General features: G+C 34.0%; 1 protein-coding gene across 2 annotated transcripts in view; it reads right to left on the bottom strand.

The window, feature by feature from the left end:
• LNX2 (ligand of numb-protein X 2) overlaps positions 1-15,452 on the bottom strand; it is a 92,154-nt gene that overhangs the window by 16,074 nt on the left and 60,628 nt on the right. For both annotated transcript variants that reach the window (XM_074216151.1, XM_074216152.1), the window contains exons 5-7: positions 13,804-14,172; positions 9,352-9,492; positions 107-284 (exon numbers count right to left, since the gene is read on the bottom strand). In XM_074216151.1, coding sequence (XP_074072252.1) covers positions 107-284; positions 9,352-9,492; positions 13,804-14,172 — 688 coding nt within the window. The remainder of the gene's footprint in view (positions 1-106; positions 285-9,351; positions 9,493-13,803; positions 14,173-15,452) is intronic.

Below are 15,452 nucleotides of genomic sequence, written 5' to 3'. Positions count from 1 at the left end.
ATTAAGAGTTTTATAGATTATGTACACACACACACACACACACACACACACACACACACACACACACACATTCGCGCACACAAGTGTGATCAAAATCAAACTTTACCTCGCTTAATTCTGCCATCTCTTGCAAGGCAGCCATGAGGTGGTACACTGGTCACAAAAATTGGCAATTCACCACTTTTACTTCCTCTGCCTCCAGCCACTGTCATTCCAAGGGATTCATGTGGTTCCTTCTTCACAGTAATGTGCTTTTCTTGGCATGTTACACATTGGGAGAGATCCTATAAGAAGGAAAAAATTCATTAAATAATAAAAAAAATAACAAGTAGGAAAAATGGCATTTCTTGTATTAAACTGACAAAATATACTTAAATGTAACTTTAGCACAGCATTTACAAAGTCATCCCCCCCTTCCCCTCTTTGAGGGACATAAGTATTTAAGGACCAAATTTACTAATACAAATCTTAAAAATCACAAGGCTTGAAAAATTATTTTGAACTCAAATACCAAATGAAATTAGCATTTGATATAGGAAATAAGGTAAGTAAGGAGAATGGTACTCATAAAGAACCTGCTTTTCTTTCTTTCTTTTTTTTAGGTTTTTTTTGCAAGGCAATGGGGTTAAATGGCTTGCCCAACGCCACATAGCTAGGTAATTATTAAGTGTCTGAGGCCAGATTTGAACTCAGGTACTCATGACTCCAGGGCCGGTGACCTATCCACTGCACCACCTAGCCACCCCACGAATCTGCTTTTCTTTTTTTTAAATTAATTTTTATTAAAGATATTATTTGAGTTTTACAATTCCCCCCCACAATCTTACTTCCCTCCCCCCACCCCCCCCACCCCCATGGAAAGCAATCTGTCAGGCTTTACTTTGTTTCCCCATGTTGTACCTTGATCCAAATTGGGTGTGATCAGAGAGAAATCATATACTAGAGACAAGAAGTCTAAGAGGTAACAAGATCAGACAATAAGATATCTGTGTTTTTCTAAATTAAAGGGAATAGTCCTTGAACTTTGATCAAACTCCACAGCTCCTTATCTGGATACAGATTGCACTCTCCTTTGCAGACAGCCCAAAATTGCTCCCGATTGTTGCACTGATGGAATGAGCGAGTCCCTCAAGGTTGATCATCACTCCCATGTTGCTGTTAGGGTATACAGTGTTTTCCTGGTTCTGCTCATCTCACTCAGCATCAGTTCATGCAAATCCCTCCAGGCTTCCCTGAAATCCCGTTCCCTCCTGGTTTCTAATAGAACAATACTGTTTCATGCCATACATATACCACAGTTTGCTAAGCCATTTCCCCAACTGAAGGACATTTACTTGATTTCCAATTCTTTGTCACCACAAACTGGGCTGCTATAAATATTTTTGTACAAGTAATGCTTTTACCCTTTTTCATCATCTCTTCAGGATTAGACCCAGTAGTGGTATTACTGGGTCAAAGGGTATGCACATTTTTGTTGCCCTTTGGGCATAGTTCCAAACAGCTCTCCAGAAGGGTTGGATGAGTTCACAGCTCCATCAACAATGCAATAATATCCCAGATCTCCCACATCCCTTCCAACAATGATCATTGTCCTTTCTGGTCTGAGAGGTGTGAGGTGGTACCTCAGAGAAGCTTTAATTTGCATTTAACTAATAATTAATGATTTAGAGCATTTTTTCATATGGCTATGAATTGCTTTGATCTCCTCATTGGCTTTTCTTTTTAAAAATATTCAGTGTTACTTATGGTGCTGTTCTACTTATATGTATTCTTTATGAGCTTCAGTCCATTCTGTGCATCTTTTAAAAAATGCTAAACAATCTTTTTTTGATTTGATTTATTATTAAAATTAATTGTTTAGTGAAAGTTTCATAAAATTCATCTGTAAAACAATCTGGTCCTGACACTTTTATTTTTAGGAGTTTCTTTATGACTTTTTCAAATTCTTTTTCTGAAATTGTGTTATTTAAAATTTTTTTCTGTTAATTTTGGATATTTTGGTAAATTTTCTATCTTGTGAGAAAACTATTCAGTTATGAGAAAAAGTAAAAAAAAAAAAAACTTTACTGGATTGCTTGAACCTAGCCTTGTGTGGCTGTGAAGCCACACCTCTGCCTACTGTTTAAAGAACCTTAAACTAAGGATTTAGGTTATGCTGACTCACTCAATGCAAGATTGATGCAAGGAGTTTTCTTAAAATTCTATATCTCAACCTGTTTGTCTTATCTGAAAACTAGACCCACACTGGTTAAGTATTGTTTCTATATTCCTTTGATTGAACAAAAACACTTGGAGGGAGTGGGATACTTCTTTTTTAGATTTCAAGAAATGGCACCCAAATCCCTAATCTTTCCTCCAATTAGAAATCAGACTACCTAATTTTGTATCCAGGTTAATTGTTTTCTTTTATAATTAAATGGTTTTATTTGATTAATTATTTTTAGTAAATAAGTCTGTCTTCATCATTCTGTGTGCAGGATCTTTAGACTAACTGGGGAGTCCACTGACCTGCTTATTATGCCTGCTATATTAATTATATTACTTGAATTGTTTCTTCAATTATTATCCACCTCACAATATAAAATCCCATTTTAGAGATCTGAAACTGCTTTGTAAAGTTGAAGTAGCCATTTGATTCTACTGAGTTAACATTAAAAAAAAAACCTGCTGTCCCAGTTATTTTACTAACCATTTGATGATTTAAAAAAGGCAAGGATTATTTAAATAGAAAAAGGATACATTTTTATCTTTTCATATAAGAAAGTTTTAACCTACTATGAAACCCCACTATTAAGTGATGACACTTACACAAATCTTCTGTTTCACCTTGATAGTTCTTCATGATTTGGAAATAATTTAGCCTAACTTCTGAGCTTATTTCATAATACTCCTCTCTCTCACATGCACTCACCATTCCAGCAGTGATTGCTATTCCCTGTATGGGACATTCCATTTCTCACCTAACTTTGTATAAGCAGTCCCTCATACATGCAATCTGCTCCCTGTTCACCTCCCCACTAGTTCACAGAACTGGAGACAGAAGTGACCATGCAGGCCATCCAGAACAAACTCCTCATTTTACAAAAGAATCTGAGAGGTCAACAAAGTTAAATAATTTGGGATGGCTATTTCAAATCAAGGCTGTTTGCCTTCAAATCCAATACTCTTCTCTCTGCCTCATGCTGTTTGCCTTTCACCTATAAAAGGTCCTAGCTTTCTCCCAGGTCACCTCAGTTGCCCTCCCTACAGTAAACCTTTCCTTAGCCACCAGACGGAAATGCTGTTCCCCTGCCCTTAAAATATCTGTCTGTCTGTCTATCTATCATAGTTATTCATCTGTTGTATTCCCTTTGTACAAAATAAATGCCTAGAGTATAAAGTCTTTTTATTTTGTCTTTGCATTCCCAATACCCACATACAATAAATATACCATAGTGGGTGCTTAATAAATGATTGTTGAAGAAAAGCTTCAAACATAACCTAGTGATGGGCTAACAGTACAGTGTAGTAAAGAATGTTGAACACCAAGAAACAGTAGACAAAACTGTGAAGCAATGAGCTGGAAACTCTGGTACCTCAGACACTGGCTAAGTCACTTTAGCTTCAGTGTGCTCTCATGCAAGCAAATCTTCAGTATCTCCTCCCTTTCTGGATTGTTATGAGGATCAAATAAAACAAAAAGTGAGAAGTCATCTAAGGTCCTTTCCAGTTCTAAATCTACAATCCTCTGATCAACATCAACCTCACCACAGTTCATCTATCATGAGAGCTAGCTTTGCCAAGGTATGAGAGCAAGAAAATTGTTTTGCCATAGCCAAGTCTTGGAGGATCCTCTACTGAAGTCAAGGGAGGAATAAATTAGAAGAATAAATTAAAGCTCTCTGAAGTATAGAGAGGAATGCAGATGAAAGTGCTGCATGTAATGAGATGGGGGAGGAGTCCAATGAAGCAATGTCAAAAGCACATAAAGCAGAGTTTAGGTTCTAGAGAAATCCTAAGGACTTATTAAATTGACAGTGGAAGCTTTCCTAACAAGTTTGCTAGGATGCTATAAATATTTCAAAGGCATTCAAAAAATAAGAAGGAAGATAAGGGGAAAAGACAAAATTACTTTTGGTAAATATTCCTTAGTCAAGAGAATGTTCTCTGATATTCATAAGCCTCATGATGACACTGTGGATAGTATAAATATAATTATGATTTTAAAAATACTGACCAAGGCAATGAAATATAATGACTATTTGCTACTAGACATAATTACAATGTTACCTTTAGTGACATTATAATATGACTTGTGTTTAAGAGCACTAATAATATCTTTCTGAACTAAGCAGGGCAAGGTGGATCTTCTGCCTTATCTCCACAGTACTTGAGTACTACTTATTTATATAGTACCTTAAATAGCTTCAAGGTATTAAAGATGACTTTTGTTTTTATACCTTTCATTTCTGAGAATCCCCTGAGAATATTCTCTTGTGGTGAAGAAAAATAAGTAAACCAAATCATCTCATTCAGTCAAGTTTTGTCTTGGCAGTCCCCTGCCTCTGGGGCATGAGAAGGGTGGAAGGAGGTAGGCTACTTGGAGTCAAACTTTAGTGATCTTGTCTTCTGCTTTGCTGTAGTCACTGTGGATATTTTTTTTTGTATCAGGTCACACAAATCTTTACTAGTTTGCCAAATTCTTTATGTTTATAATTCCTTATCATTTAATAATATTCTACTAAATCCATATATTAAATTTTTTTCAACCATTCTCCAATATATATATATAAAGGCACTTTAGCTCTTTCCTCCCACAGAGAGCAATAGTAGGTATATGTATATGATCAAATTAAAAACTTTTCTTATATAATCCAAATGCATATCTAGCATAATAAAAGTTTGCTGATCCATTAATGTATTAATATTTAATATTACCTTCATGGGAAATGGTTAAATAAACTATGGTTCATGACTATAATGGAATATTACTGTTTGGTAAAAAATGATGAATTTGGTGAATAAGAGAAGCATGGACTTAGCTGAAGCAATGTCCCTGGAGGTAATGCACATGGAAACAGTAACAATCAAAACTGAATTCTCTGAAAGAGTCTAAAAGAAGGGATGAGATGCCACTCCTATTTCTTTGTACATGTGGAGAATTTATGAGTGTGAAACACTGCATAAAAAAATATAGGCTATTTTAATGAACTTTAAAATTGCTTTCAAAAAATCTATATTTTAATAGTTCAACATCTCTCTAGGAGAAAGGATTGGATATAGTGGAACATGTATTGTAATGTTAAAAATTTTATTTTAAAATCAACAACCCCCAAGCAAGAGTTATGTACCTTTTTGGTAACAGTTTTATGTAACTTTTTAAATGCATCTATCTTTAAGTAACTTTTAATGTTGTGTATTTATTTTGAGTTATTTCAAGTATGGCCTAAACCTAATTTCTGCTATAAAAGTACTTGACTTTTGCAAATAATTCTTAATGAAAATTGGAATCTTCCTGAAGTAATTCATATTTTTGAGTTTATAAAACAACAGATTATTGTTTTTAATTGCTGATTCTTGCTTATCTAGTCTAGTTTCATCAATCTACTTTTCTGTTTCTTTTTAAGCAGTATCAAATACTTTTGATGGCAACTATGTCACCATCATTTGTTATTTCTTCCCTTTGGTTCCCTTGACATTCTAGGGCTTTTGTTCTTACAAGTTAATTTTGTTATTGTTTTGACAAGCATTAAATTTATAAATTAATTTAGGCAATGGAAAAATTATATTGATATGGCCCAATGATCAGAGAATAGCTATTAAATTACTTAGACTTATTATATTTTATAAAGAATGTTTTTATTTGTATTCTGAATTTGATAGGCATATTAGGTTACATTCCAAATATTTTATTTTTTGTAGCATATTTTGAATGAAATATCATTTCCCCTGGTTTTTATCAGAAATGTAGAGAAATGTTGATGACTTTTTGGATTAATTTTTTATCTTGCTTTCTGGTTACTTTAATTAGTTTCTTTGCTGATTTTTTGAGGTTTTCTAAGTATGCAAGTAAGGAATTTTAAAGAAGGCACAATGGGTTAATAGAGAAGAAGGGATCTTCATGTCACAAAGAGTCAAAAACTCTTGAGTCAGGAGATTATTCCACAAAGAAAATCTTTTGGGAAGGTTTTAAAAATATATTCCCTTCTTCCACTTTAGTTTCTTATTTCAGTAATATTAAAAAATCTTCCTTTCTATTATTTTGAGTCAAGTTTTTTTTTTAAGTTGCTTTAGTCATGTGAGACTAACATTAACAGAAAATTGGTTTCAGTTAACCAAAATGCTCTGGGAGGAATAGCATAATAAAATTGAATAAAAGAAAAATTAAATATTATCATTACACTACTAATGAAGCATTCTAAGTGGCACAATCATGGACATGGATTTGGACTCAGGAAGACATGAGTTCAAATCTCATCTTAAGATATTTACAAGCTATACAATTTTAGGCAAATCATTTAACCTCAGTTTCTTTATCTGTAAGATGGGTCAAAACTAGTACCTAACTCCCAAAGTTGTTAATATTTGTAAATGACTCATATTCTCTTTAATTCTTCCCTTCCTCCATCAAAATCCTTATCTTTGTTCAACTGTCAATTCCTGTTGCTAATGTAATTTCCTTCCTTAAATTATGTTGTATTTACTTATCTGAATGCAAGCTGTATTTTCTAATGAAATGGCAAACTATTTTTGATTTTGTTTTGGGGAGTACAGTGCCTAACATTGACAGCAATATGGTTCCTGCAATGTGTCTTCATTATGTCAAACCTCTACCTAAGGGTGAACTTTCTGATTACTCATGGATGCAAATCTGCTCTGTGGGACTTTTGTTTTTCAGTCATTTTTCAGTCACATCCAACATTTTGTGACTCCATTTGGGGTTTTCCCGAAAGAGACACTGGAATAGTTTGTCATTTACTTTTTGCAGCTCATTTCACAGATGAGGAAATTGAGGCAAACAGGTATAAGTTGATGTGCCAAAGTCACATTTGAATTCAGGTTTTCTGGATTCCAGCGGCAGTGCTCTATCCACTGTGTACCTTGGTGCCCTTCTGTGGGATTACTTAAGGGCAATGTTGTAAACAATCAAATCATCCTTAATTTGCCACACAAACCAATTCACTAGAGTTTATGTATTTCTTTTCTTTTTCTGTTTTTTGGTTATTACAAGGCAATGGGGTTAAAGTGATTTGCCCAAGATCACACAAGTAAAATATTAAGTGTCTGAGGCTGCATTTGAACTCAGGTCCTCTTGACTCCAGGGTTGGTGTCCACTGTGCCACTTAGCTGTTACTCAGAATTTATGTATTTCTTAGAAACAGGTGACTTGATTAACTATTCAATCCAATTAAAAGAACATTTATTAACCTCAGTTATGAGGTTGCCAAGGCCCTGGGGATACAAAGGTAAAAATATGCTAGTGTCTTCTCTGAAGAGCTTAGATCTTAAGGTAAGCTCTTACCCAGGTAAGAATATGAGTGGAAAAAAGGAGCTCTAACAACTGGGGCAATCAGAAAAAAAAACCAAAGCACAAACTTTCTGTAGCAGGAGACCCCTGAAATGAGCCATTAAAGGAAGATAAGGAAAAACTACATTGAATATGTTAAATTATAGTCTTGTAGTTCTCTATTTGCAGATAAAATGATGGTATACTTAGAAAACTTTATAGAATCAGCAAAGAAACTAATTAAAGTAGCTGACAGTTTCAGTAGAGAAGATATAAAATTAATCCAAAAAATCATCGCCATTCTAAATTTTAACAAAAACCAATGATTTTAAGAGAAATTTCATTCAAAGTATACTATGGAAAATAAAATATTTGGGAAGTAGCTTAATAATATAAAATACTAAGTTTATTTAAGTGATTATTCTCTGATCACTGGGATATAACAATACAATTTTTAATTGCCTAAATTAATTTAAAGATTTAGTGCTTGTCAAAGCAATTAACAAAATTAATTTGTAAGAACAAATACACTAGAATATCAAGGAAAACAAAGGGAAGAAGTAAAAATATATGGAATTAGCATTATCAGGCTTCGAACTGTATTATAAGATGGTAGCCATCAAAAGTATTTGGTACTTCTTAAAATGTCAAACATTTTGCCATGGTGTTATATCTTTAAAATTACTGTAAAAATTAAATAAAAAAACTATAACATATCAACATATAAATAAATGATCTGAGGAAATGCAACAAATGATCAAAATCCTAGTTTAAATAATGTCTCATTGCATACAACCATGTTTATTACACTAGAAATAATTTACAGATCTCCATTGCAAAGGCAGTCTTTTTTTTGGTCCAGTTTTGAGATAAAGAGTAGAACACCTAAGTTCTCATAAGTAATGGATCAGGAGATACAGTAAGGAAGTCAGGGTAGGTTGCACCGAAGAAGGTAAATAAAAGCATTGCTTGATAGAAAAGCTAGGTTTTGCTACTGAGCTAAATGTTTCTGGGAATACACGAATGCATTTATGAAACACACACACACACACACACACACACACACACACACACACACACAAAACATCAACAGCACTTTGAAAGTTACAACATTAAATTAGATCACTAAATATTTTAATTTAAAAAGTAGTTAAAGTTTTTACTTAAAGCAAAGATCTTTAAGTGGCTGATATTTTACTTATATTTTGATACAATCTGGTAAACTACTTTCATAATTTACCTGAGTTTAAATTTAACTAAAGAAACATTTACGGTAAGAGGAGAGAAAATGTATGATGAATTCTTCGGTTTCCTTAATTTTGGAATTAAAGCCTAGACAGGCTTAGCCTGTGAGCTCCATTAGGGTAGGGACTATCTTTTGCCTCCTTTGGTACACCCCCCTGCCCCAGCACTTGGCACACAAAGTACACTTAATAATGTATACTGATTTACTTATTAACTGTTCCTTCTGCCACACAAACTCATTGGACCTTTGAAAGAACTCAAAATAGTGTTGCCAAACAAACAAAAGGATAGAGAATTTATTATATATTTTTAAAAGAACCCAGTTGGATGTAGAGCTGATTCATAATTACATTTTCTGTTCTTTGTACACGAATACGTCAGCTGGTGTTTCTCAGGTTCAGACTACCACATCAGACCCATGCCTATCAGTGAACTGCTGGTTTAGGGGTTCCTGAGTCATTGACCAAATCACCACATGGCACTAAGAACATCTCAAACTTTACCTTGCCTCTTATAGAAGACTATTTCTCACTTAAGTTTAAATCATGAGACAATTTTCACAGCATCAATAACAGTCATTATATTTGTAGGACTTTTAAAATAAACAAAAAAGTTCTCACCTTATGAGAGCTGGGTCTGCTGTGATACAGCTGCTGGGCCTGGTGCTGGCTGCTGTTGTGAGTTCCTGGTTCCCTGGTGGTATTATTGGTCTGTAGTTTCCCTGGTCTTGTTATTGTTAAATTCACTCTCTCTCCACTAGCCTGGAGAAAACATACATTTCTGATCAGTCACTAATGATATCTTTCAATTTAAGAATTACTTAACTAGAGCTATCCATAGTTTTCTAATACTTTGCATCTTACTGCAATTCTCAAATTAATTAACTACATCTCTGCAGGAGACTCATTTGGGAAATGATTTATGGAAACAATGAGAAGGAAAAGATGATGATTAGGGGATATTTTTAAAGCCCTTAGATTGATGTGTGTGGGTGTGTGATGAAGGAACAGATTATTCCAGAAATTTTTATTTAATTTTTAGATATGTTTCATCAATTCATGAACTGTCCCCACCCTTAGCTCCCAATTTGTCTTTAGAGAAAGAGGTATGATTGCCCTTCCTTCTGACTTTTCATACTCAAGTGATTTTTGTGTGCTTCCCCCTCCCTATCCTACTACTGAAGGCTAAGTAAAGAAAAGATCCATGAAAAGGCCAAAATTCAAGAAGCAACTTATTATGAACATTCACAATTAAAATTCTCTGAGGTCTTCTGTCTTCAAATAATTACATGTTGCATTTGGCTTTTTTTAAAAATACAGGATAGTTTATTAAGATGAAAAAAGCTATCAGATCAAACTTTCCTGAACATCTTTTTATTTTTTTTAATAAATGGGGTGGTCTAAATAATTCTGAAAAATATCACTAAGTTGTATACTCCTGTGCTGTATGAATTTTTTTAGGTTGTTTTTTTTCAAGGGCAAATGGGGTTAAGTGGCTTGCCCAAGGCCACACGGCTAGGTAATTACTAAGTGTCTGAGACCGGATTTGAACCCAGGTACTCCTGACTCCAGGGCCGGTGCTTTATCCACTACGCCACCCCCTACACCACCTAGCCCCCCCATATGAATGTTTTACAAGAAGCAGGAAGCAGTGTGGCTTCTTGAGAAGGTGAGGTCCTGACACACACACACACACACACACACACACACACACACACACACACACACACACACACACACACACACACACACACACACACACACACACACACACACACAGTCTGGCAAGACAGCTAATCTTCTAGTGGCCTGGTTAACAGAACAGTTACTCCATCTCGATTGAAAGAGTTTCCTCACTAAAGATTCTCCGTATCAGCAGTCCTTAATCTTGTTTGAGTCCTGGGCCCTTTTGGCAGTCTAGTAAAGCCTATGGACCATTTGTCATTATACTGTTATACATAATGTTTCAAAGAAAACCCATTCTATTGAAATACTGTTATTAAAAAAAAAACAAGTAAATCAAGACATTAGATCCCAGATTAAGAACCAATGGAAAACATAGGTAAGGAACTCCCTTTATATATATATGTGTGTATTATACACACACACACACTTTTATAAGGTTTTTATAAGAAGCAGTTTATCATGATGGAAAGCACACCAGCCTAGAATTCAGTTGACCTAAGTTCTAATTCCAACTGTTCACCAAGGACCAGGACTTTAGGGAAGTCATTTATCCTTTCCTGATCTCATTTTCTTTATCTATAAAATAAAAAAAGTTAAGACAGATGATTTCTAAAGTGCTTGCCTACTCAAATTTTATTGCTTCAAATATAATATTATCTCATGTCATTGAAGAAATTTGCTGGTTGCTTTATCCTTCAAAAATACCATTAGTCAAATCTCTAATTTGATTCAAATCTCTGGTTAGAGATATAATGGTAGGTATAATATTTTTACTATGAGAAAATGTACTGTTTTATAAAAATTAAGCACAGAAGCTGATTATATTTAAATCAGTACCACTAAGAAATATACTTATTTTCAGTTCTTAGTTTAGAAAATTTATGCATTAAAATATTACTAAAGTTTAGTTTATATAATAAAAAAACTTCACTGACTGAAATGTTTGGGTTGGCTTCAACTCTGACATTTTTATGATTAGGAGTAACACCTCACATTTATTTAACACTTAATGCTATCTATCTATCTATCTATCTATCTATCTATCTATCTATCTATCTATCTATATCTATCTATCTATCTATCCATCCATCCATCCATCCATCTATGACATGCTTAACATTCATTATCTTCAAATACTGTATAATTTTGAGTTTAAAGATAAAACTTTAGAGGGACTGAGTGATTTAATTTTCTAAAAAAGCATTACAAAATTACAGAAGGAATGAAAAAAATGGAACTAAACTTCCAAATTGGAAAGTGTGAGGGTATGATGAAAAAGAAAATGCCAATGCTTGATGTTAAAAAAATCCTAACATATACAGAATCTTGAGCTTTAGAATTATCAAATGGTTAATTAAGTAAAGGGTCAGAACATACCTAAATGGGAAAAAAGCAAATCATTAATCAGGGTTTAAAAATGCAAGGACATTTGATTGTTGGCTACTTTAGCAATTCAGCATTGGATATTTTTGGCTCTACAAAGACACAGGATTTGATTACCAGAATGATTTTAGAATGCAAGGTTCTTCAGTAAAAAATAGCCTGCCAGTTGCTGCCTGGAACTAAGACAGTTAGTTGCCAACCCCTGTTGTAGACAGTTTCCATTTTATATGATTTAGGATATTATTCTGTAAAATAATATACAATTATAAATACAAATATAAAATCTCATATGTTTGTCGGTATCTGGACAAGTATGGACAAGATATTGTTCATATCTTGATTCATATCTATAAATGGGAGTGTGGAAGATGCAGCCTGAGTTTGAAGAAAATACCTTCTCTCAAAAAAAAAGCTATTTCATAGGTAAAAAAAGCAAAGCTGCAAGATTGTATAAAAAAGAAACAAACTAACAGACTCTATTTTGGTAAGCAATGGAATGAACCTATAATGATACTATCTGAAAAGAGGCTTCCACTATCTTAAGAGGTCTCCTGCTCCACCAACATGGTTTGATGAGATTACATTCACAGAAAACATCCCCACTTGAACAAATCTGATCTCGGCAACTCTGGTGACCCCAAGGTGAATATGTTCTTCCTCAAATGACCTGACAATCTGTTTCTATAACTCTACATACTGGTCTGCTTCCTTAAATGACATATTTTCCTTAGTGCACTTAATTATAAAATGTGTTTGTATTGCATTATATAAATCTTCCCATTTCATGGCATTACTACAAACAACCTACTATTTATAACATTGTGTCTACAAAAACTGTCCCCATTTAGTTGCTTCCTGTAGTTATTTCATGAAACCAATTAACATCAGGCCACCATATTCAACAAATATGTGTTCATTCTTTAATAAATACTGAAATACAAGGTAATCTAGTAGCACATACCTATGTGCGTAGTAAATATTTATTGAACTGAACTGAATTGGAATCAGCACTGAACTGTTTCACTGAGGAAACCAAATCTCACTGACTTGAGAGATTTTAAGTCCTTAACAAATCATGTAAGAGACAGAATAGAGACTAGACTAGATCTTAAGTTAGGTACTCTTGAGATCAAGACCCTTCCTCCTTCTACTTCCCCAATACATTGGATCTATGATCCTGGACAAGTCATTTACTATTAAGGGTCCCTGACAACTCTCTCCGACTGTAAGTTGCGGAAAAGTTCCATTCTTCTCATCAGGAGTTTCTTATACTAATGAAGGTACAAGTTTAGTTAAAAAACAACACAAAAAAACTCCCTAATAACATAACCCTATGAAACAAAGGATAGTGTGAAAACATTGTGTATACCAGTGACTACAGTGAGTCTAGCCATCTATAATTCCTCAATATGTCCTCAGGCTGAGATTCAAAATGGCAAATATCTAATCAAGAACTAACCAGTAACAACTACAAGAGCAGGGACTTGAATTCAGATCTTCCTGACTGGAAGTTCAGCTGTCTATCCACTTCATCATAAACTTTGTTTTTTTTTTTACATTAACAAATTCTATTTAGGTAATGAATTTATGAATTGCATTGTTTTTTTCTTTCAATTTATAATCAAGCCAGAAGAAGCATTCAGTCTCTCAACCCTTTGGGAACTGATTTTTTTTTTTTTTGCAAGGCAAATGGGGTTAAGTGGCTTGCCCAAGGCCACATAGCTAAGTAATTATTAAGTGTCTGAGGCCAGATTTGAACCCAGGTACTCCTGACTCCAAGGCTGGTGCTTTATCCACTACACCACCTAGCTGCCCCAAAGCAGAGGTGGACAGAATGGATTTTTAATGAAAAAAAAAAAAAAACAACACAAAACCCCCCACCAAAAATAAAGTCAGGTGAAATAAAAGAAAAGAGATTAAAATATCTGATTTGACTCTTCATTAACAAATACTACCATTCCATTTTTCATAATAAAGTAAAAGTTAGTATCAAATGGAATTTACCTGGATAATCTGAGCAGCTAGTTCAGGTGTGCCATGTTTCAGGTCATGTCCATTGATGGCGAGTACTCTGTCATTGCTACTAAGTCTGCCATCCTGGGCTGCAAGTCCTCCTTCCAACAGATCAAGAATAAAAACACCTGGCTCATCTGTCCTTCGTACTAATTTAATTCCAAGCTGTTCATTAGAATCCCGCTTATGAAGGATCACATGGAAGCTCTCTTCTCGTAGGGAATTATTATCAGAATGGCTATAGGTTCGACTGCCAAAACGTCTCTCTCGGAGCACGGTAAGGTGTAGCACACTGCAAGGCTGGGAAAGAACAGCTCTGGCATAGTTATGGGACACATTGCTGATGTCAAAGTTGTTGACCTAAAAAAAATAAAGATTACAAACCAAAATAACTCATTACATTTTAATCTACTAATAGCACAAATATTTCTACAGTGTTTTCAAAAGAGTAAGTTACAATATACTTTAAGAGTCAATTATTAGGATAATCTCCCAGGAGGACACTTTTTCTTAAAAGTGGCTTATTCATAACATCTAGTAAAAAAGTAAGCTACTGAAGTCAAGTAAGATGGACAGGGTATACAGAGTGGTGGTAGCTAGATCATTTTTAATTGAACTAAGTACTGAAAGACCTCTGTCAATATGTTCCTTAAATTGGATGAACCACTGAGGAGGTTGTGTATTTTCGAAGTAGACTGTGTCTTGTCACATGATCAAAAGCTTTGCAAAAGACAATAATAAGATTATGCATAGGGAAAAAAAAGCAGCTTTTAACAAAAAATCCAACAAAACAAACTTCACATAGCTCTCTTTACAATTAAAATGCCACTGTTTTATTTTACATTTGTATGATAAGGGATTAGAATAAAACCATTACAACTAAAATTAAATCATGACTTGTCTTCCTTCTCAGAAACATCCTTCTCAACTCAGTAAACTTTCATTCCTCTGGTAAGTCATTTCATTAGATTATTTCAGTTGAAATCTTTTGTTTTCTATCTATTCTTGTTACTAAACAGGATAATAAAATATGGAGATGGCACACTGCAATCTTTCAAATTTTTTTCATTCATTAAGGTATTATATCTAATTCACACCTAGACATATAAATATTTTTTAAAATGACATAATGATGACGAGAATGGCACAGAGTAGCTTAAGGCTAATGAATCACAGATCTGTATCCTAAACAGATATTTTAAAAATTTTATTTCAGCTTTGGCATTAGTATGCTGAATGAATCCAATATATAGGAAGGCTCTTTCTGTACCTCAATTTTCTTATTTAAAAATAGGAGTGCTTTGCCTTACAAGGGATACTATAGGGAAAGTATAAGTAAAAAAGTTAAATATCTAAGTGACAAGCATAAAGTACTTATAATTAAGGAATTAAAGAACAGAAAACAGAACAAAGCATATTATCATCAGGATAATTTTTTAAATTATTGAGATTATTTTGCTTTTTAGTATATTAAAAAGATGGTAGGAATCAAATGAACTTTACTCTAGTCCTAGATCAATTCCGTCATGTCCAACTCTTCATGACCTAGTATAATACAGTTTTCTTGGCAAGAATTTTCTCCACTAGATTAGAACAGGCAAGTTGAATGTCTTGTCCAGGGTCACACAGTAACTGAGGTC

This window comes from Macrotis lagotis, chromosome 1 (assembly GCF_037893015.1).
Source record: "Macrotis lagotis isolate mMagLag1 chromosome 1, bilby.v1.9.chrom.fasta, whole genome shotgun sequence".
Classification (NCBI taxonomy): domain Eukaryota; kingdom Metazoa; phylum Chordata; class Mammalia; order Peramelemorphia; family Peramelidae; genus Macrotis; species Macrotis lagotis.
This window is presented reverse-complemented; position numbering and strand designations above follow the sequence as displayed.